This window comes from Scatophagus argus, chromosome 16 (assembly GCF_020382885.2).
Source record: "Scatophagus argus isolate fScaArg1 chromosome 16, fScaArg1.pri, whole genome shotgun sequence".
In the NCBI taxonomy this organism is placed as follows: Eukaryota; Metazoa; Chordata; class Actinopteri; family Scatophagidae; genus Scatophagus; species Scatophagus argus.
Window position 1 is genome coordinate 19,829,720 of NC_058508.1, and position 19,767 is coordinate 19,849,486.

The 19,767-nt window shown below is 42.8% G+C and overlaps 2 protein-coding genes and 1 long non-coding RNA gene across 9 annotated transcripts; 2 read left to right on the forward strand and 1 right to left on the reverse strand.

Moving 5' to 3' along the window:
* Positions 1-1,011: 1,011 nt before the first annotated feature.
* prr14 (proline rich 14) lies at positions 1,012-11,126 on the forward strand. Of its 7 annotated transcripts, none has more exons than XM_046414997.1 (12): positions 1,012-1,159; positions 1,649-1,735; positions 2,168-2,196; positions 2,367-2,476; positions 3,204-3,366; positions 3,460-3,525; positions 4,237-4,277; positions 4,697-7,567; positions 7,672-7,813; positions 8,080-8,189; positions 8,523-8,591; positions 9,156-11,126. In XM_046414997.1, the coding sequence occupies exons 4-12, from the start codon at positions 2,379-2,381 to the stop codon at positions 9,445-9,447; spliced, it is 3,852 nt and encodes a 1,283-aa protein (XP_046270953.1). In that variant the 5' UTR covers positions 1,012-1,159; positions 1,649-1,735; positions 2,168-2,196; positions 2,367-2,378; the 3' UTR covers positions 9,448-11,126. The 7 variants fall into 7 exon arrangements, with proteins under 7 accessions (XP_046270953.1, XP_046270948.1, XP_046270949.1 ...); XM_046414992.1 differs by having other exon boundaries at positions 1,013-1,159; positions 2,297-2,476; XM_046414994.1 differs by having other exon boundaries at positions 1,096-1,116; positions 2,297-2,476.
* On the reverse strand, positions 10,615-14,491 carry LOC124073080. The gene is made up of 3 exons (XR_006845635.1): positions 13,756-14,491; positions 12,211-12,446; positions 10,615-11,546 (listed from the first exon to the last, which is right to left on the reverse strand). It is a non-coding gene; the product is annotated as an uncharacterized LOC124073080 (long non-coding RNA).
* Positions 14,492-15,757: 1,266 nt separating this feature from the next.
* rusf1 (RUS family member 1) lies at positions 15,758-19,656 on the forward strand. The gene is made up of 14 exons (XM_046415005.1): positions 15,758-16,112; positions 16,192-16,269; positions 16,359-16,473; positions 16,763-16,808; positions 16,934-16,966; positions 17,060-17,165; positions 17,516-17,617; positions 18,070-18,140; positions 18,245-18,429; positions 18,558-18,615; positions 18,710-18,774; positions 18,874-19,005; positions 19,093-19,158; positions 19,253-19,656. Exons 1-14 carry the CDS (start codon positions 15,960-15,962, stop codon positions 19,336-19,338), a joined length of 1,296 nt encoding a protein of 431 aa, XP_046270961.1. The 5' UTR covers positions 15,758-15,959; the 3' UTR covers positions 19,339-19,656.
* The last annotated feature ends 111 nt before the right edge of the window (positions 19,657-19,767 follow it).

Consider the following 19,767-nt stretch of genomic DNA (forward strand, 5'->3'; position numbering starts at 1 on the left):
CCAGATTACATTGTGGGTTCATTTTAAGGCTCATGACAGACTGATTGAATTATGAATTATTTGAATTACTATGATTTTACACAATAACAATAATTGTTACTGTAGAGTATTTTACACTCTAATAGTTAAAGATGTTACTGCAGTAGCTGGTCTGTTCAGGCAGCTTATTTTGCTGCTGCATAGCACTTTTGTCAGGAAGCAATTCATATTAGTAGAGTAGAAGATAGAAGAAGTTGAACTGCACACAGTGTTCGCAGTAGTTTGGTAGTCATTACAGTACACCTACTTCACACACTCTGGGTTAGGCTTCAGTGTTTCTGCCCGGGACTCGAAGAAGTATGTTATAAAATATTGAACCAGTTGAAATTATTTACATTCTTTCAAAACAGAATAAGCAAAAGACCATTTATTATATAATCTTTACATGCTTTCAGTGGCAGAAGTGACAGGATAAGTTTGTGTCACAGTTGGCCAAGAAAAGAAAATGATTTTGCAGCTATTACCAAAATAATAGCAAACCATATTTTTAGGTTTCAGATTCTTGAGGACATCAGCTTGTGCTGCAGTATTTTTTTTTAATTTTTAAATTTTTTTTATTTTTTGCAATAAATACCAAGAAAATAGTAAAGAGATTAATGTACAGTGAAAATTATCTTTAATTTCAACCCTGGTTCGATATGCTCAAAGGAGGCGGTTCAATCAAATTAGACTTCTGCAATATTAAAATTACTAAACGTCCAGCTGTAACATATTTTTGTTTATACCAGAGTTTCCAATAAAATTTAATGGAAAAACAGATCTAATACGAGTAGAAGTGTCGTACCTGTGTGGCGCATCCGGTAATTTATAAAAGCTCCAGATTTAAGATGCGAGGTCACTCGAGGACAAAAAAGAAAACTATGATCTTTTATGAGCCATTTGTCTTCGCTCTCTTATTGGCTGTCCCAGCTACGACACCTCAAAGTCTCCTCTAATTGGTCAGATTCTAACAGGGCTTCCGGGCGGAATATTTACTCGTGCTGTGATTGGATGATCCATCTGTCTGGTTGTTGGATTTGTAAAAACGCATACATCTACTAGACACTGTAGGGCGCCGTCCGGCAAGTCTTGTTTACGGTGAGGTCGGAATACAATCCTGCAGTCCAGCTCAGCGTTTCTGGTGAGGTTGTTTGCTGTTATTTAGCCATAACAACCGCATGCTAGTGAATTACGATAGGATTATTTGCGCAGTTATTCCACGGAAAGCATTTGAGCGTTAGGGGCTAATGACAGCGCCCGGCTACGGCTATTGCCTGGCGTAGTAACTGTATGTCACTGTATGAATATCGGCGGTAGCCCAACCATGCAGTGCAGATAGAGTGACAAAACAGCTAAGCTCAGAGGCTAAAATGTTTAACTCACGCTACTTTTTATGATAACCACTGCTGCGATAGCGTTGGACATTCTTAGCATACGTTAGCTCGTATGTAAAAGTTTGGATATGAGACAGTTTCTATTCCAGTAAGTAGACCTCACTCACCCAGTTTTGATCGAACCGCCGCTTCCATTTGATTGAAAACATTCGCTGAAATGCGTTCGTATTTAATTAGCTAAAAACCTGGTTTATTTCCACTTTCCGGTATAACACGAGCTACCTTTCTAATTTTAGTTAGCCAGGCTGTTGGATGTAGTCAACATTTCTCTAACGGACTGTAGTGCAAGTGAACCAACGTTGATGTGCCAACAGCAGTGACTGGTGAAAACTCAGAGCTCATATTCAGATCATAAATGCTAATCCTAAGATTTTATTTTTCCTACCATCTAATTGTTGTTGTGATATAGACTATTAAAGGCGTTTCTCTCAAAACAACATATACGCTATAGCCAATAAAGTGCACTATGCTTAAATTTCAACACCAGTAACGTTAGAGAAAATTGCGTACTGGTTAAGGAGCAATTGTAAAACCTTTTTACAAAATCTAGAATCCTTTTATTGATTGCTAAGCCATTCTTCTCAATAAGATTAGCTGTACTATTAGCTGATATTTTATGCCAGTTAATTAATCAAGAAAATTACATTTTAATCAATGCTGGAAATAATAAAAGCATCAGTTGCAGCCATGGTTGTTTTACGTGTGAATGTTCCATAAAAGATAAACAAACATCCTCTTACTGTTCTTTATTTCAGAGTAAACACCCGTCCAACATACCAGAACAGTAAGTGAGGCCTCATTTCTTAAGACCCATTTTGATGTGCCTTCACACTGATATGATTCCCCGCATGTTTGGCTTCTTTTTGTTTCGCTGTTATTTACAGAGAAGGACAGACAAGGAGCGAAAGAGCGTGCAAGGGGATGTTGACTTATCCCTCTGACCCACTCCCTCAGATAGTTTGTCCAATGGATGAAGATGCTATTCCCCCAAACCGTTTCTGTAGCGCACCTCCCCACAGTGAACCTCCACCACCTCTCCCCCCCTTTTCCTCCATCACTCCCAGGTATAGTTGTCCTTGCACCTTTTGGTTTCTTTTGCTGTTTGCTGGTGTATTTTCCCCTCCTTGCTTTTTGACACCTTTTATTTCCTTGTGGCCTGAGAACTTGGAGACACTAGAAGTGCATACTATGGAAATCTTACAAATATCTGATGACTGACCATCAGCATCATTACTGATATTAGGAAAATGTGTTATTGTCTTGTACACTGTGTTCTCAGAACCTGTCCTGTCCTGAACTTGATGGCAGACCAAAATAACATTTTGTTGTTGTCGGGTTTGGATGCTCTGTGCAGCTGGTGCCTGTAATCAGCCCCCAGTTGTTTATGAGTGGTCTAAGTGTTCTTACATTTCCGTCTTCTCTCTAGCTGATTGATTCACCATCAGTAATTTCAGCTTGTTAACTGTACAGTTTTGAATCAGGACCTTCAGTATTTTGATTAAGTACCTCATGGAATATTGTGTGTGATGAATTTAGAAGACTACACGTGTTATGTCATTGTGCCAGCTGCATATTTAATCAACATTTCTTTAAATATTGTAAGTATTTGGTCAGACTTTGTGTAATCTTATATCCCTTAGTGAAGGGACTCGAACTGGAATTGGAGCCAAAAAAAATCTGATCAAAGAATCCCAAATACAAGAACTGATGAGTGTTGTTTTTTCTCTCACTCCATTTCAAACAAAAAACGCTGCATAATTCATGATTGGATAATATTTGAAACATTCACAGCTGTGCACATGATGGAATATATGGACACAGAAGAAGCGACCGCATTCAAGGGATCAGAGCACAAACCCCTAAAAAGCAGAGCAACACGGACAGCAGAGCAGCTCAGAAACCATCCAGGCAGAATCCCTCCCCCTCAAAGAAGCAAAGCGAGAGGTGGAACATGGTAGGAGTTTAGCTCTAAAAATCTTGTTCAGGACGTCTTTAGTGCTTAAAGAGCCCCAACTCACGCAGCACTCGTTCTCGCTCTGATTTGTAGGTACAAGCGTCACAGTCCGAGCAGCCAAGAGTTGAAAGCACACATGAACGTGAGAAACAAAACCAGGTCAGTTTTATCCTTCACCACTCTGGATGTTCTTGCACGAACGTAACGAGTTCTAGTGTCTAATGTGTCTCTGTGGGTCGCGCCGTCACAGTCTGTCTGCATGCACTCGGTGGTGTTTCTCATGTCATAAAGCTTTCAGTGTCTAATCTCTTTGTGCAGCAGCTGTACTGCAGGGCTGTGTATGTCAACACTGGAGACCTGTACAGTGAACGGAGTGTGAGGGTTAATTGAGTGATTTAATCCTCCTTCACGGTCTGCTGCATCTGACACAGACAAGCACTCGAGTGCCTTTAATGTGACCCACTAATGCATAAACCGCAGACATTACAGAACGCATTGCATCTGCGTTGTCTTGCTTTTCCTTTTGTCGTGCAGAATCATAGAGGTGAACAACAGTGTTTCAGAACTAACGCACTGGAAACGCAATCAAGCCATTTGGCTGTGATAAGCACCAAAGCAAACACCACTCATGTACGACTCTTTCAGCCTTTTTTAAAATCGTTAATCAGAGATCTCAAACTCCATTTTCTCTAAGAGATGGATTGATTTTGAACTCAATTGTAATTTGTAAAAAGTGACAATAACCATTTGACCAAAAGTGAACAAGATGTTTTAGTGTTTTGTTGTTGGTTGAATCAACAGCACAGATGATATCGACGCTCACCCAAACACTGCTGAAACAACTGGAAAATGTTTGTGTTTATTTTGCAGGATGGATTCGGTTTTAGTTTTGCATCGGAGCAACAAAATGAGTAAGTGGTACTGCTGATTTTTCCTCAGTGTGTGCATACATAATAATAACTTAGTTTAGTGTTTATCTCGACTTTTTTTTTGTAATTTATCCGAACAAACTGCTCGCACAAACGTTCTTTTAAGGCATAAGGCAAGTCTGAGCAGCTGTGGACAGAGTCAGCAATGCTGGAGTGGATGGAGGAGTTTTCCATATGACTCAGGGAAAAAGGGGCTTAGATGTTCACAGTCGATTCTTTTTTAATGAACAGGAAACTAGTGAGCGGTGGGATGCCAGATAGAAGACAAAGCTTCTACAGACACGACATACTGATGCTTTTAGAAGAAAGTCATACGTGGGTGTTTTTATTCAGCATAATGACACTGTTGCTGTCATGTGATTTGTGTTTCACTAATGTCCCTTTTCCCGTCTTTATTAAAGGCAAAAGGACCAGAAAAACACACAGAAAAAAACAGATGTCTCCGCTGCCGAAAATGTAGTTGAGCAGTCTTTTGACAATACCACGCAGACTATTGACGCCTCTAAATCTGACATAGATACGTGCGCTGGATCAGCTGTTGGACACGCTGTTGAAAGTGCGTCTGCCCCGATGGGGTGGGTGATCGGCCCCTTGTTTCAGTCGTTCAAGTCGAAGATGGCCAGCTTCACCGAGATAGTGATGAGTCCTGTTAAACTCTTCAAGGCTAATAGTCCTCCACCGTCCACGGACCATCCAGACAAACTCGACGAGTGTGAGCTCGGGGCCGATGGAACGCCCAGTTTTGAACGCTCGGAGCCAAGCGATCTGTCTCATCCAGAAGCACAAAGCGAGAATGCGAATCAGGATGCTAAAGCGAATCAGGCCTTTCAGCAAAGCCTCAGTGAAGTAGGAGGTGCACAAAATGCACAAACTGTTGATATTAAATATTCTAAAAAGTTATCGTTTGATGAGGACTTGACAAGCTCTGAGCCGGTCGGTGAATGTGCAGTAACTGGGAAGGAAGACGTCATAACTGATTCTGTGCCTTTGCAACACAGTCCCTTACCCTGCGTCGTTTCGGAGGAAGTTTCAGAATCCATTTTCAGGTCCTCCATACTGTTGCAGCCCTTCGTCAACGCAAGTGCCTCACATGAATGCAGGTTAGAGATATCCAGTGCCAACGACGAGCAGAAAGGCCGACTGGCTGCCCGGCCGAAGCCACAGCCTAGGAAATGCACAGCAAACAGAAGGAAGGTCACCTCCAAGGCTTTAACATCTGAAGTGAGAAAAGAAGAGTCTGACCCAGAGGTTATGGATCAGCAGGTTTCTCACATTCATTCAGCCAAATCAAACAAAGCTGACTCGACCGAAATTGACGAAATGCTGTCATTGTCCTCATCAGGCTGTTTTCAGCCTGAGGATGGCAGGAAAACAGAGAGTTGCCGCTCAGTTCATCACAGCCTCCAGAATAACTTAGAGGACAATGCTAATGGAACAACACTGATGAACCCTGAAACATATTCAGCTGCAGGTCTCGGTAGAGCAAAGAGGGAGCTGAAATTGGACTGCGATCCCAAAGACTTTGTGAAGCGGAAAAGATTGACAGTAGATGCATCTAGAAAACAGACAAAAAACCAAGAGTTATTAAATGTTGCTTCAGATAGCAGCGTATTGAGAGGGCAAAAACCACCAAGGAGGGAGGCTGGATCCACAAATACCACTGTAGATGGGAAAGAAGCATTGAGGCCTGTTAGAACAAGACAGGCTGTTTCATCAAGAGCAAATAAGACAGGAAAAGGAGGACAAGAAATTCTTGCGCCGATAAGTGAAGCCGTGTTAAACGTAAAGACTGAAAGTTCCTCTGAAGCGATGTCGGTTTGTACGCTGGACAAAAGCTGTGTTGTGTCGGAGGACAAACCAAAGGACAGCAGCAAGGTGAAGGCCAGCGGTTCCTGCAAAAGACTGAAGACGAGAACAGGTCTCGGTAAACCTGGCGTAAACACTGATAACAGTATGGATCTGGAAACCACCATTGCAATCACCTCAACAAAACAAGCCGAGCAGGACGCGTTATCGGACGTCCTTGTGTGTCCTGATGTGAAGCAGCTCCAGATCAAAAGAAAGTGCAGGGACGTCAACAAGAAGCCACTAAAACGGAAATCGCCAAACCAAGTTAGTTCAGCTGCAGAGTCAGACAGCACTGTGGTCTCTACCTCATCAGCACTATCAGAGCCATTAGGAGCCTCACCCACAGATTTTAATGCCTCTCAGCACGTTCACGAAGAGGAGAGCCGGAAAACAGGACTGAAGCAGTCGTCCAAGAGACCCAAAAAGGGCATTCGAGGTACTGCTTCCGGTGGTCAGGAGACAAAGCAATGCATCCACAGCCTTCATTTGAAAGCCAAAGAAAACCAGTCTCAAGAAGGCAACAGAATGGACCCTGTGTATTTTGAAATGACTCCTTTTGAAAGTAATCGGCAACCTACTCCATCACCCTCCCAGCCTCATTTAGACTGCTATATACAATTAAGTAATGTCGAACATTTCGTGCATGACAAAGAAAAGGATGCTGCTTCTGTGGAAGATGAAGCATTTCCCAGCATCAGGGTCTCCAAGCTGAGGTCTAGTGCGAGAAGGGTTAATATTAAGCCCCGGAGAGCAGACAACCAAAGGAGAAATTGCAGGGTTTTGCTTGGCAGGACACGCAAAGGTGACGAGGTGTCGAGCTCCATCACTATGGATGATGCAGACCTGGGCTCAGCAGACACACACTCAGCAGAAAACGGCTTGTCAAGGCGTCTGTTGCGCAGCTACTCTTGCCCGGAGATCCCCTGCCTTCAGCCCTTCGACGCGCCCTGGACGTCTCTGCATTTACCGCATCCCAGCAGGATCCACACGCCACACCAGCATCAGTTTTCACACACTCCTCTCGCCCATCATGCCCACAAGTCCCTGCGTCGGGCCCGTCGACACACGGTCTGCAGCATAGAAGTGGAGAGGGAGATTGCCCCCCTCTGCCTTCGTAAGGAGGTGTACCCATCCAGAAGATCTGTCCCGTATGACGGCGCCAGCCAAAACATGTCTCCCAGTCTTGCGCTGTCTCCCAGCACTTCCCTCTCAGCTCTCGCCTCCTGTTTTCTTTCCAGCCCCCTGGCTTTCCTTTCAAAGAAAGTTGAGAGCAGAGGAGCTGCTTCGAGCCCCAGCACTGCCAGTCATGCTTCCTCTCCCACCTCGTCTTCTTCAGTGTACCCACTGAGCCCCTCCTCATGGCACACTTCAGGATTCCTCCAGAGAACCGACTCCTCGAGCGCTACCATGGACTCCAGTAGCATGTAACACTTTTATAAAGTCTATAGGAAAATGGATGACAATAATGGCAGTGATGTTCAAATGTTTTGTCGCTGTGTTGATGTAACTTCATATGGCTTTTTTGCAGCGGGGTTCCCTTGGAGTGTGAGATTGAGAGAAGACAACAGAGTGAAGAGGAGGATGACGGCGAGAACACAAGTTCCTCCAGTCAGGAGTTTGAAGATGTTGGCTTGAGAGAAGAAAAGGCTTTGTCTGATTCTGAAATCAAGGTATTCTTCATTTTGTAAAGTGACATTTTGTATGATAACAACACATTGTTACCGAGAATCATTTTGCATTGAATCCCTTTTGATTTTTGGATTGCTTGTAACACTGATATAAGCAGTTTTCAGGGCCTTGTTGTTAGCTTATGTTATGACATATGCTTGGAAAATTCATTTGTCTGGATTTAGTGCAGATTTTTGTCACAAGTCTCAACCAGTCACATCAGCACAGGTCTCACTGTAGATATGATGCTCGTTTCTCGTCATCGCAGGTCGTGCAGAAGCACGAGGAGCGAGGGAAGGTGTCGTCTATTAGAATTCGGAAAACTTTGCCCAAACCTCAGAACAACCTGACACCCATGGGCCTGCCCAAACCCATCAGGTAAGTACTCCGTATGTGTACACTGTGATGGAGCTGACAGGAATATACTCAGTCTGTGTGTTGCGTGGCAGATCTGTAATGTCTTCATCATTGCAGCCTTTAAGTAAAAGAACTTATGTGCATATTGTGAATGTACAGCATTAGCTTTGGTTATTTGAAGCAGAATCAAACACTTGCAACAGCATCAGATTCTGTTGGGTCACTCTGCCCTTCCGTTGAACGTGAATTCATGTCAGTATCGACACGTGTCTGTTGTTTATTGATCACTCTTTGATCAATAGTCAGCCTGAATGCAAACATGTTCTTTTCCTCCTCCTTTGTGTTACACCACAGACTGAAAAAGAAGGAGTTTAGTTTGGAGGAGATTTATACCAACAAGAATTTCAGCAAACCCCCTGAAAGGTAAGGTCACCCTGAACGTAAAAACACGCACACGCTGGCCATTTCATGAAGGTTAACAAACATAAATACAGTTGGACGACATGAACAGCAGCTTTTCTGCGAGTTTCTGTGGTGTGTTTAGGGACAGTCAGACATTTGATAACTCATTACGCACTATAAAACAAAGCTTCTGGATGCAGGAAAAATGGAGGCACATGCTGTGTCCCAATTCCAAACAATTATTGTTTGTACACAGGATATACTTTATGACATTCTGTTTTTGGCGGGAAGCTCAACATTTTCCAAAAGCATACAATAGTTACCCCACATTTATGATTACGACTTATTTTTATTCTTATCTGTTCTAAAAAATGTCCTTATATTTTGAGGGTTTTATGTTGTTGCTTTTCCAGTTTTAAGACACCACATATTCAAAACATACTTAGAATTAATATGCAAGTACAGCTTCACCTACGCAGTGAAGCAAAGTTTGACCAGAGGGTGGCGGCAGAGGAAACATCATGTGGTTAACTAAATGAGCTGAAAATAAGGTGGCATTTAACCTGCCTTGACCTCGTGTTTCAGCCGGCTGGAGACCATATTCGAGGTGCCGCTCAATCGCCGGAATGGCTCTGAGTCCTGGTTTGGCCAGAGGCGTCTCAAACGGTTTCTGGAGTTCCTGGAGGTCGGCGAGGCCAGAAAACCAAAGAAGCCGCTTGTTGGCGTCGGAAAGGCGGGTATTTCGCCTTCCAGGACGAGACGAGGGGGCTTCCCGAAAGACGAACCGTCCCTCAGCGCGCAGGATGTGGACTCTCTTCTCTGTGCCAAGCTGGATCAGCTGAATCTGTGGCTGATGCACGATCAGAAGGACAGTTGACAGGTGCCTCCCAAATGTTAATTGTTTGGCAGCCATTAATAAAACGAAAACAAAACGCTGAGCAGGATAATTCCGTTATTCCGACTATTTCTGATGCGATCTCAGCATGAAGATTCACGCGAGTCTTCCAGCCCGTTTTTTTCCAGCACAAACAGAATATTATAGTTGTTGTGACAAGTCCTTACTGAAGAATTAAATTTTCCTTCTGTAGCATTTGTAGTTGAAGAACAGTACATAACACCATAAATGTATTGCCTCAGAAAAGTCGGGTAATGTCCTCATACAGGAAGCGGCTTTTCTTTTTTTATTTCATCATTACTGCACTCAGACGTCTGCCGTCCGCTTTCCATGTGAAATAAGTGAAACCACCGTCTGCGAGAGCAAAAGTTGATGCCCCTGATTTAAACACGTGTACAGTATTACAACATGTTCAGTTTTCAGTTGTATTCAGTTTTTTTGAAAATCTCGGACTTTCCAGAGTGTCACACATCGGCACAACAGCGCTGACTGTTACCCTTTCGAAGCAAGCGATAATGCAGAACTCATCTGGTTCCTTTTGCACTGTCTCATCTGAATGAAGCCATTTTCTCGCATAGAAGGCGATCAGTGTAAGTTAATTTTCAAGGCAGCTAATGTTGTTGTTTTTTTTCTCTTCTTCTTTTTAAATCAAACTGAATTTAAATTTTACACGTGCCAACGAGAGATTCCTATTGGCTGCAAACAATTTCTCAACCTTTCAAAGTTTCTGCCTACGAATTTTATGTACATTTGCAAGCGGGATCGTTTTACTGAGCTCAGGGCAGAGGCTGTTCAGTTATCCAATCGTTTGTGTGTGTGTAAAGTTATGGCTGTAGAGGTTTTTATGTATAAAATCTAACCTGGAAACACGACGACACTCCAGAGAGCATTTCTGATCAAGAGTGGAGGCGTCATGACTCCACCACTTTGTTCGTTGTGTTATCGTCTGTGGTTCCCTCTGGAGTGTTTTGTGGTGTCTCTGTTTGTATTGCAAATGTAACGTCTTGATAAACTGCCTGTGTATGATATATATTTTTTTGTGTCTGGCCAATTTTTTTATGAGGATGCCTTAACTGTGAGGTTTTCTGTAAGACTTTTTGTACACGTATTTGTATAACGTCAGGACGCTTCAAGCAGCTCAGAGCACAGAAATTTTACTTGTTTTTATTATGAAATTGTCTCATTGTTTATATGTCTGTATAAAAGCACCACATACTGATACATCTGACGTTAATAAAGCTTAACACAGTAACAATGCAATAATGCCAAGTTGACGCTGGCAACAAGAGCAGGATCTCATAATGTTCTGAAGAAGCACTGCCATCCTGTTTTATTGGAGTAGAGACCCAATCCTTAATGAACAGGTTTACATTTCTGCTTTCCAGACTGACAGATGGAGTAATGTATGGACGTGTAGTAATATCTGCAAGTATATACAGCACCTATACATGAGTAATACCATTTACAGTGCAAAAATATTAAGGATTGGGTCTTGGCTGGGGAATGACTTTTGTAAACATTGATTTTAAATGTACATATGTCATGTAGTGCCATGTCTCAGAGTATAGTTAATGCTGGATTTTATATGGCCATTTAGACTTTGAATTGTGTTCATATATTGTTAAATAAATATTACAGTGTATTAAAAAAGACATACAAAAGTATGGTTTTTAACGCCATATTCTAGAGTGTTTGTTCCTGTTGTAAAAAAATATGGTGGTTAAAGAGGAAGTGTGCAAGTGGACCCGGGGAGATCTGTCCATTTATCAGCACATGAAAAGCTGGAAGCTGTCTCTGTGTGTTCCTTGTAACCAGTTCCCTCCTGGTTCTTAATAGCTGATAAGCAGCCTTGAGTTTTTGGCAGTCTGCCATTTGTCTCCGTAAAGTCAGAAAAGTCCCCTGCTTGTTTTCTTCTGCGCAGGTTCTGATCAGTCTTTCAGTGTGAGAAGATATGAGATCAGCGCCAACAATAAGGGAGTCAAAACCAGAATGGTGACCCACGTCACGATGGAGATGATTCCATACTTTTTCGCCTGGTGTGAGAACTCGGCAGCTTTCTCGGGGTCTATTGTCTTCTCGGCCTGTTGGAGTAAGGACAGCGTTAGCAGCGACACTTGAATAGAAAATGAAACCAATAACGTACCTCTGTCAGTAAGAGTGATGATTTAAAGGAAAGTGTTTGTTCAGTTTCACTTCTCCATTGTTTGAGGTTCCGTGGGAACTCAGAATTATTTCCCCCCAAAGATACTCGTTCTTATCGCAACCCAATGAGAAGTAAACCCATGGTCCAAAAAATTTAACAAAGTCAACAAATCAAGTTCATTTGTCACAAAGTTTCTTAAAAGGCTGAAACTTTTTTTATTTGTGTAGCAGCTTTGTGTTGTAAAATATCCAAAACATCGAGTCACCCCACTCAAACTGTATCACAACTACAAAACTACCTTAAAGTATCTGAGATTATCCGCCTGGCTGGTTATCGGTTCCCGATGTTCAACACTTTCATTGAAATTTTAATCAAAAAAAAGGTGTGACTTTGGCTGTGATGCAGGACACAATCTGCAAAGTAGCAAAACTTATGAGGAGTAAAGAGTACAACATTCCCCTTCAGGTACACTGAAACCACTGCAGGAGGAGATCCCTTTAGATGCCTTCAGAGATACCACTGACAGTCGCATTAAGGCGACTTCTGCCTGTCGTTTCTCTGGCATCTCGTGTGTCTGAAGCAGGTGAAAGACAACAAAATACCTTGACTGAGCTGATCAGAGCTTTGATCCCAATGCAGGAGATCCCGCAGATGATGCTGCAGATGGCCAGTTTCCTGTGGTGCTCATCTCTGAGGCAGGAGGCGGCGTTCTGTGTCCTCCTGTCTGTACTGCAGTTGTTATTGTTGTTCTGGGTGTCACCGGTCCCCGGAATGAGAGTCAGGCAGACCTCTTCATTCTCTGCCCTTGTTTCCGGTGTCACAGGTGAATTGGACATACCTGCAAACCAGAGCAGCATTTAAGTTTAAGAAAGGTTTGCCTGTCATGACGACTGAAAAACAAAAACAACACTTTATGAACATTTTGAGTGGGTGATATTTAGAAGAGCGCTGAAGAACAATTTTATGACTTGTCTTGAGTGGCCGCTTTATGGTTTTAACTTTGCTCGAGCTAATAGATAGAATTGTTTGGTTTTCAAGATAAAGCGACTCAGGAGGAACTGGTTTCACCCTCGTGTGTGAGGTTAAGCCCTTAGATAAATGATCTTTTCAGAATATTTTCAGTCAGGACGGGTGGCCTCAGAGTGTATTTGATCTTTTCTGTTCCATTTAAGCTTGCCTAACAGCTCGTCTCCCTCCATTACTGAACCTGAACCAGAGTCGTATAACCAGCCAACAGGCCAAAACAAGGTTTTACATAACAAAAATAACAAAACTCCCACAGGGAGTCCTGGTTTTGCTCGCATGTATGCACATTTAAAATGTGCTTAAGTACTAAAACTAAAATTTGACCCCCTCTTAAACCCGGTGCACCTGTTGTCTGGGCTCGTGCTGCTGACACGCCTGAATCAGTGGAATTCAGGTTCTAAAGGAATAACGAGTGTGTTCGAATGTCTTGTCCTGCTCTGATTTATCCTAAAAAAATAAAAATATGTTCCCAGGCTGAGCTGTGCTGACCAGGTACCAACAGGTGTGATGACTTTTCCTGCTGATCTGTGCCCTAAAGCACTAAGACTAAACATTAAAAATCTTGCACAAGTCTGAACATGTTCTCAAACATATTCAGACTGTAAGTGAGCTTGGGGTTTTCTCTGAGTTGTGTACTGCCAGTGCCAAACAGAAAGTTCCTTTTTAACTACACAAAAGCCTGAAAAACTTGTAAGATCACACACACAAAAAAGTCATAACCTCCCAACCGGCTGGCGGGTTGTTATGGTGAAATGAAAACATGAAATGCAATTTATCTAATCTCTGGATCAGAAAGCAGTATGCCAGCATACTTTGTGTGTTTGTCAGCTGAGAAAATGTTGGACGGGTTTGTAACAGTTTCATCACGTAATGTTGCACAGGCCTGTGAATCATTTGTAGTGAGCAGCTTAATGATCCTGCTGTGTGTCAGCAGACGCAGGAGTGCGAGTCACTCAACGTGAGGTTCGGTGACTGAAAAAGTTTCTGTTTTGTAATTATACACAACTGAAAACAAACTCTTAAGGCCACTTCTCCAAGAAGGAAGTGAATGTAGAACTCGAACCAAATTTAAAAACCCAACTAAAACCTAAATTAAATGTTAAATTCGTTAAAGTACCAACCTGGTCCGATTTAAAAGTTCCTGTTGTGAATCCTCTCCTCAGGTTGTTCGGTGGCTTCTTCAGAGCGACAAGCTGCTAAGCAGGTATCCTGTCTTCTTGTGCCCTAAACAAAATTCCAGTTTAAGTTGCCAGATTCTTCCTTTAGAAAGTTTCAGTGAGATGTCAGTCCAAACGCTGCCGCTGTCATCATCGCAGGAGACCAAGAGACAGCAGCTGGGAGGCCAACCGGTCCCTGTGAAAGCCCAGAGCCCTTTAAGCTGCTGTTTGACAGGAACAACTCAGAGCCGGCAGTGAAACTCAGCGTGAAACTTCCACGCCCATTTATTGTGCAGGCTCTTGGCTCATTCCCTCCCACACACACACACACACACCAAACCCTCGCTTCACTCGGTCACATTAACTTCCATGTTCTCATGTTCCTCTCCCTCCTTCGTTGGTCACTTTGCCACACTGTGCAGAATCACAACCTTTTCCTCGCCGCTTTCCCCCCAAAACAACATTCCAGAGGAGTTGGGAAAGGTGTGTCGGCGCTTGTCTCGCCTTCGGGGCGAAACAGCCACAGATTCCAGCCTGCCTCAGTGTTTTCTGAATTCATGTCAGAAGAGTGAACAGAGCTTGTGATCCATGCCTTCCATCCAACAGTTTGTTAGCCTATCGCTGAATCACCGTGTCTCAGATCGCTCTGAATCATTCGTTCTGTGGGCTAGGCAGACCTCACCCTGCTGTTCGTACCTGTTTCCAGTCTCCTGTCACCCCCCTGCTTTATGACCCAGAGATAAGAAACATTTACTCCCCCTGGACCCTGATTGATGAGTACCGGCCGAGCTGACGCCTCCCCCAGTGCACACACTCTACCAGCCTTGTACATATCTGGATCTGGTGGGGAAAAACAAAGAGAGCGTGGGAGGGATCTTTTCCACCTATTGTAACACAGTTATGTCTGCATCACATCCCGATGACTGTTCATCCACCCAGATTCATTCCTCTGCAGTTTAAAGCTGTAGGTCAGAGGTCTCCTTCTTTCATCCATCCTTCGTATTAATCAAGTGAACTGGTGACTCAGGCTAATGAGAGTTCATTTTAATAAAACTGTAACGCTGCCCATCACGTCCCACTAACCTGTTTTATCCTGTGCAGGCAGTTCAGTTTATTTTGTGTGCAATATCACAACTGTGTAAAATGCACAGAGATCAAGTGCGATAATAAATGCACTACAATGACTAATGTAGCCAATAAGGTCTAAATACAAAAAGCCTGCTGGTGTCCGCTGAGTACACCTGCTCACACCACAGACACCGTGTGCTGTATGTAATGGTCAAGGTATCAGTTAGTCAGTCCACCATTTTGCTCCAGAATATTTTACTCACATTTATTGCCGTGAAATTTTTTCTTGACAGACATTCAAAACAAACCACCTACCCACTACCAGAAGATAAATCCTACTGACTTTGGTTGTCCCCTGACTTGTCTTTGCCTGGTGCATTCATGGTGCCCAGTGGATGAGCTGTAAATACTTTGGTCATCCCCTAAATTTTCACCTCACCTGGTAAACATTTCAATTTGTTTAGTACTTAAGTAATTAAGTAAGTACTTTTTAATTGCGTCCCTGTGCCTCAGCTGTAGTCATTAGGAAAATGAATTATGTGAAGAGTTAATTTCTATACTTTTGTTTTAGTATTTGCTCATTTGATTTTTGTGTATTTTTTTTTTATTATACTTTTTCTATCTTACTCTACCTTTTCTTTCCCTGTGTATTTTGCTACTTTTACATTGTCTTTATATCTATTTATATCTATTCGATACTGTCATGTTGACGTTTTTATACCCATGTTTGACTCAGCTCCTGACAGTCAGTGTTGTCACTACATGGTTCATATAAAAGTCATGGTAATAAATTTCATTAGCTCATATGAGCGTTTTGTTAGCGCTTCCTTTTCATTGCTAGCTTTGTTGGCGCGTTAATCGCAGTCAATTCCCAATCCACCAATGAGAAACCTCCAAACTGCGAAGGCGGAAGAAAACACGGAAGTGCAACAAGCTATCGCAACAGGACGGAGCGACGCGTACGTTGTGGGCAGCTTTAGGGCACATTGAACCAAAATGGACTTTAATTAAATGCGTTACGGTGCTGTTGAGACTTTTTTATTATTCCGCTTGTTGGTTTAATCAGCGCCTTTCAGTGTTTTTTGCACCTAACAGCCTAAATGGAGAAGGATAGCGGTGTTGTTTTGGCCACGGAGAGATATGGCAGTGCGGAGTCCTGGAAGTATTTTGGAAAGAGAGAGGGAGTGATGGAGAGGAGAAGAGATGAGGGTGAAGGCGGGTCAAGGGGCAGCTCTGTTGTTGGAGTTTTTAAAGTACGGCTTCACCACGTTTTCCATGCAGTTACTTTGACTGTTAAACCCCTCAGACTCACATTGTAACGTGTAATTTCAGAGTGTCTTTCTGCCTCAAGGCTACCCAGAGAGTGTCAGCAACGATTACCTGCAGTACCAGTTCTGGGATACTATGCAGGTACAGCAAATGAATCACCAAAACTGTTGGCACCATTAGCGCTGCCATCAGGTAGAAGCTCTCCACCCACACTTTTCTCTCTCCGTCAGGCTTTCTCCAGCTCTCTGTCAGGGACTTTAGCCACTCAGGCCTCTCTTAAAGGCGTCGGTGTTGGAAACCAGGAGGCAACAGTAGCTGCGGCCACCTTCACCTGGTTGCTAAGAGGTGATCCTTGCAGGCATGTCAAACTGGTCCACAGGAGGGCCGGTGTGGCTGCAGGTTTTCTTTCCAACCAAGTAGCAGCACACCAGACTTGACTCATTTAATCAACTGATCTCCGTCTTCAGACAGTTGATTGGTCAAACGGTGTGCTCTTGGTTGGTTGGCACAAAAACCTGCAGCCACACCGGCCCTGCTGTGGACCAGTTTGACATGCCTGCTTTAAGGTGTACCATGAATGTACTTTACTCTTGTATGGTGCGTTAGATTTTGAAACTAATGTGTTCCCCTGCAGATGGAGCTGGCATGTTGGGGAGAATCCTCTTTGCTTGGAAGAAAGGGTAGGCTCGTATTCGTTCCTCAGTTCAGTTGATCCACTATATGCTATGCTTTCTCTTGTTTTTGTGCTCCTCTTTCACTGGTGGAAATTCCTCTCCTTGGTCACTTTTTTGTCTTCTCTGTCCAGGAGTAAACTTGACTCTGAGGCCAAAAAATGGAGGTATTCATGATGAATCTAAATTTTCAAAGACAGTTCAGTTGTTATCAAGAACCCATTCGATGTCCTGAGTCCTTTCTTTTCGTTTCCTGCCAGACTTTTTGCTGATATTCTCAACGACATCGCCATGTTCATGGAAATATTGGCTCCATACTTTCCTGCTTTCTTCATCCTGATTGTATGTGCTGCAGGGATATTCAAGGTAAACAAAATAATGATAATGTAAAACTTAAGTCAAATGTCATAGAAAATTTAAACTCAACGTTCAATCAAACACAGTAATGTTTCATTTTTAAAGTTCAAAAGCCAGAAAAGGTCAGGAACCACTGGGCTAAGCTTTGTAGCCTGATGATCAGACTAAGTGGCTGTTAGCCATCACTTCAGTCAGTAACTATTATCACTGTTTGAACTGTTGTACAAATCTTAGCTGTGGGTGGTGAAATGTGGTCTGAAATCTCATTCTGTTAAACATTTAATCAGATCAGAGCTTCAGTGCTGCTTGGTATTTATCGTCAAACATAAGCTGACTTGGTGCTTGTTTGTCTTCTCCAGTCCATCGTTGGAGTGGCAGGCGGTGCGACCAGAGCCGCTCTGACTGTTCATCAGGCTCGCAGGGACAACATGGCTGATATCGCAGCCAAAGACGGCAGTCAGGTGTTCTTTTTAGAAATGTTCTTGGCTTGTGTTTTCACCAGACTGTGTATTGTGGAGCAAACCGTGCTGATCAGAGTGTGCAGAGGTTTGTTTCCTGTGCAGAGTATCATAATCAGTCTAGATAAATAGGTACAATAGGGCCTTTGTACAGCCGACGTCAGGCGCTACTGATCACGTTAACAATGACTCCGATCTGTTCAGGTGTTCTGGTAAGCCGTGGCAGCGAGTCCATGACTCTGAAGCACCAAAATGGAATTCAGCCATCACTTATTTTATTATGTTCTTGTGTGCTTTTCCTACCATGACGTCTCCAAATGTCTTCATTAAAAACGACGACTCAACGGCTCTTTGCGCTGCAGTTAAAACTGATATTAACTCTATAGACATCGCCAGATTTTTCTGATGTGGAAATGTGCTGCAGATCTTTTCTCCTCTTCATGTCTTTCCCACAGGAGACTTTAGTGAACCTGGCTGGACTGCTGGTCAGTTTCATTCTCATTCCCCTCGTCACTGATAATCCAATGTAAGCGCTGTCACATAGGAAGCACCATGAGAATCTTACGCAGGGGCGTATTTGAAGAGTCGGTCTGCTCTACTCCCACCCCCCTCTCACTTTGTGCCCCACAGACTGACTCTCAGCCTCTTCTTCCTCTTCACCGTCCTCCACCTCTTCGCCAACTACAAGGCTGTGCGATCAGTTGTCATGGAGACCTTCAACGAGGCGCGGCTTTCCATCGTCCTGCAGCAGTACCTGAAAGACCGACTCATCTTGAGCCCACTTGAGGCCAATCAGAGAGAACCGGTTTTGTTGGGTGAGAGTCCTGAATTTGTTGACATTTTCTTGATCATTTTTTGTGTCCATTACTAGCAGTGCTGAGTCACAGTTGCAATGTGTTTTATTTCGTGCATTCAAAATTATGGCTGCTTCGGTTTACTCCAGAGTTTAGGAAAACTGTGCCAATCAGACTTGGAGTGAGGCTACAAGAGGTTGTAAGAAGGTAATTTCATGCACCATTTTTCATATATGATAAACAATTACACAAATAAAAGTTCATTGTGGTTCATATTATGTGTATCATTTTTATTTTATAGCCCAGTGGATCTTGATTTGGCTTTGAAGAATAACAACATGCCTTTCCTGTTAGGAGTACAAAATGGTATGTGTGTTCATCTTCCTGCACAGGACAACAGTGTGATTCATGTGTACTTTAAATAGTTTTTTTTGTTTTTCTTTAACTCGACCGTCTTCTTCTCAGGCTGCGTGTGTGTTTGTTTGGCACCAGAAGCATCAGTTCAGGATGAAATAAGAGCAATGTGCCAAGCGGTGTGGCTCAGCAGCATGTTGAGCCTTCCAACTTCAGCAGAACCTGCTCCACAACAACAGCAAAGTCAGCTTTCACCTGCTTTCATTGCTTTACTTTACGTTCATGAAGGGGCTTTCTCTCTTTTACTCAGACATGCTTTTGTTTTTAAAGGGAACTGGATAATGGTGCATGAGAGTTACAAGCTGATGGACACAATTTTCAATCCATTTCTTAAAGGTGAGCATACACAAAACTGTTTTAACCTACAAATCATCATCTTTCTGGTGTATAGTCACCAACATAAACGTGATTTTGCACATATAATTTCCAGGTGTGGAAGCTGCGGGATGGGACATGAAACGAACTCTGCTGGACTGGGATGAGTGGAGGGTCGAGTGGAAAACCAAAAGCAGCTGAACTGTGATACATCTGCAGTCATTTTGCATTGGTTATGTGACATTTTTAATGTTGATTTAACATTCATTGATTTAAGTATCCCTTTTTGATTAGTGCCATGTTCAAGTCTCAACGGGCTTGATACAAGTCGAGTAAAAAATCTGTATTTGTACAAAAATATTTTTATTTTTACAGGTATATTGAACATCCAAACTGGACGGTCAGTGACCAAATGTTATTTACTGAATATCACTTTTTTTATTTTTGGAATTTTGCTATCAACTGTAAAAGACAACGTATGTTTCTGTGTGCAAATTTCATAAAAAATATACAATACTACTTACCCTCCCATCTTTTCTCCATATGGGGGCGTTATAGGCAAGTCATACGCAATTAACTTACCACGAAGAAGAGTAAACAACATCCGTTAGTGAAACAGCCGCGTCAAGG

Coding starts and splice junctions, on each gene's coding strand:
- rusf1 (XM_046415005.1), top strand. CDS start 15,960: ATGGAGAAGGATAGCGGTGTTGTTTTGGCCACGGAGAGATATGGCAGT. Junction 17,166..17,515: donor GTGCTGCAGGGATATTCAAG/GTAAACAAAATA, acceptor TGTCTTCTCCAG/TCCATCGTTGGAGTGGCAGG. Junction 19,006..19,092: donor TGCTCCACAACAACAGCAAA/GTCAGCTTTCAC, acceptor TTGTTTTTAAAG/GGAACTGGATAATGGTGCAT.
- prr14 (XM_046414992.1), top strand. CDS start 2,334: ATGTTGACTTATCCCTCTGACCCACTCCCTCAGATAGTTTGTCCAATG. Junction 2,477..3,203: donor TTTTCCTCCATCACTCCCAG/GTATAGTTGTCC, acceptor AAACATTCACAG/CTGTGCACATGATGGAATAT. Junction 3,367..3,459: donor AAAGCGAGAGGTGGAACATG/GTAGGAGTTTAG, acceptor TCTGATTTGTAG/GTACAAGCGTCACAGTCCGA.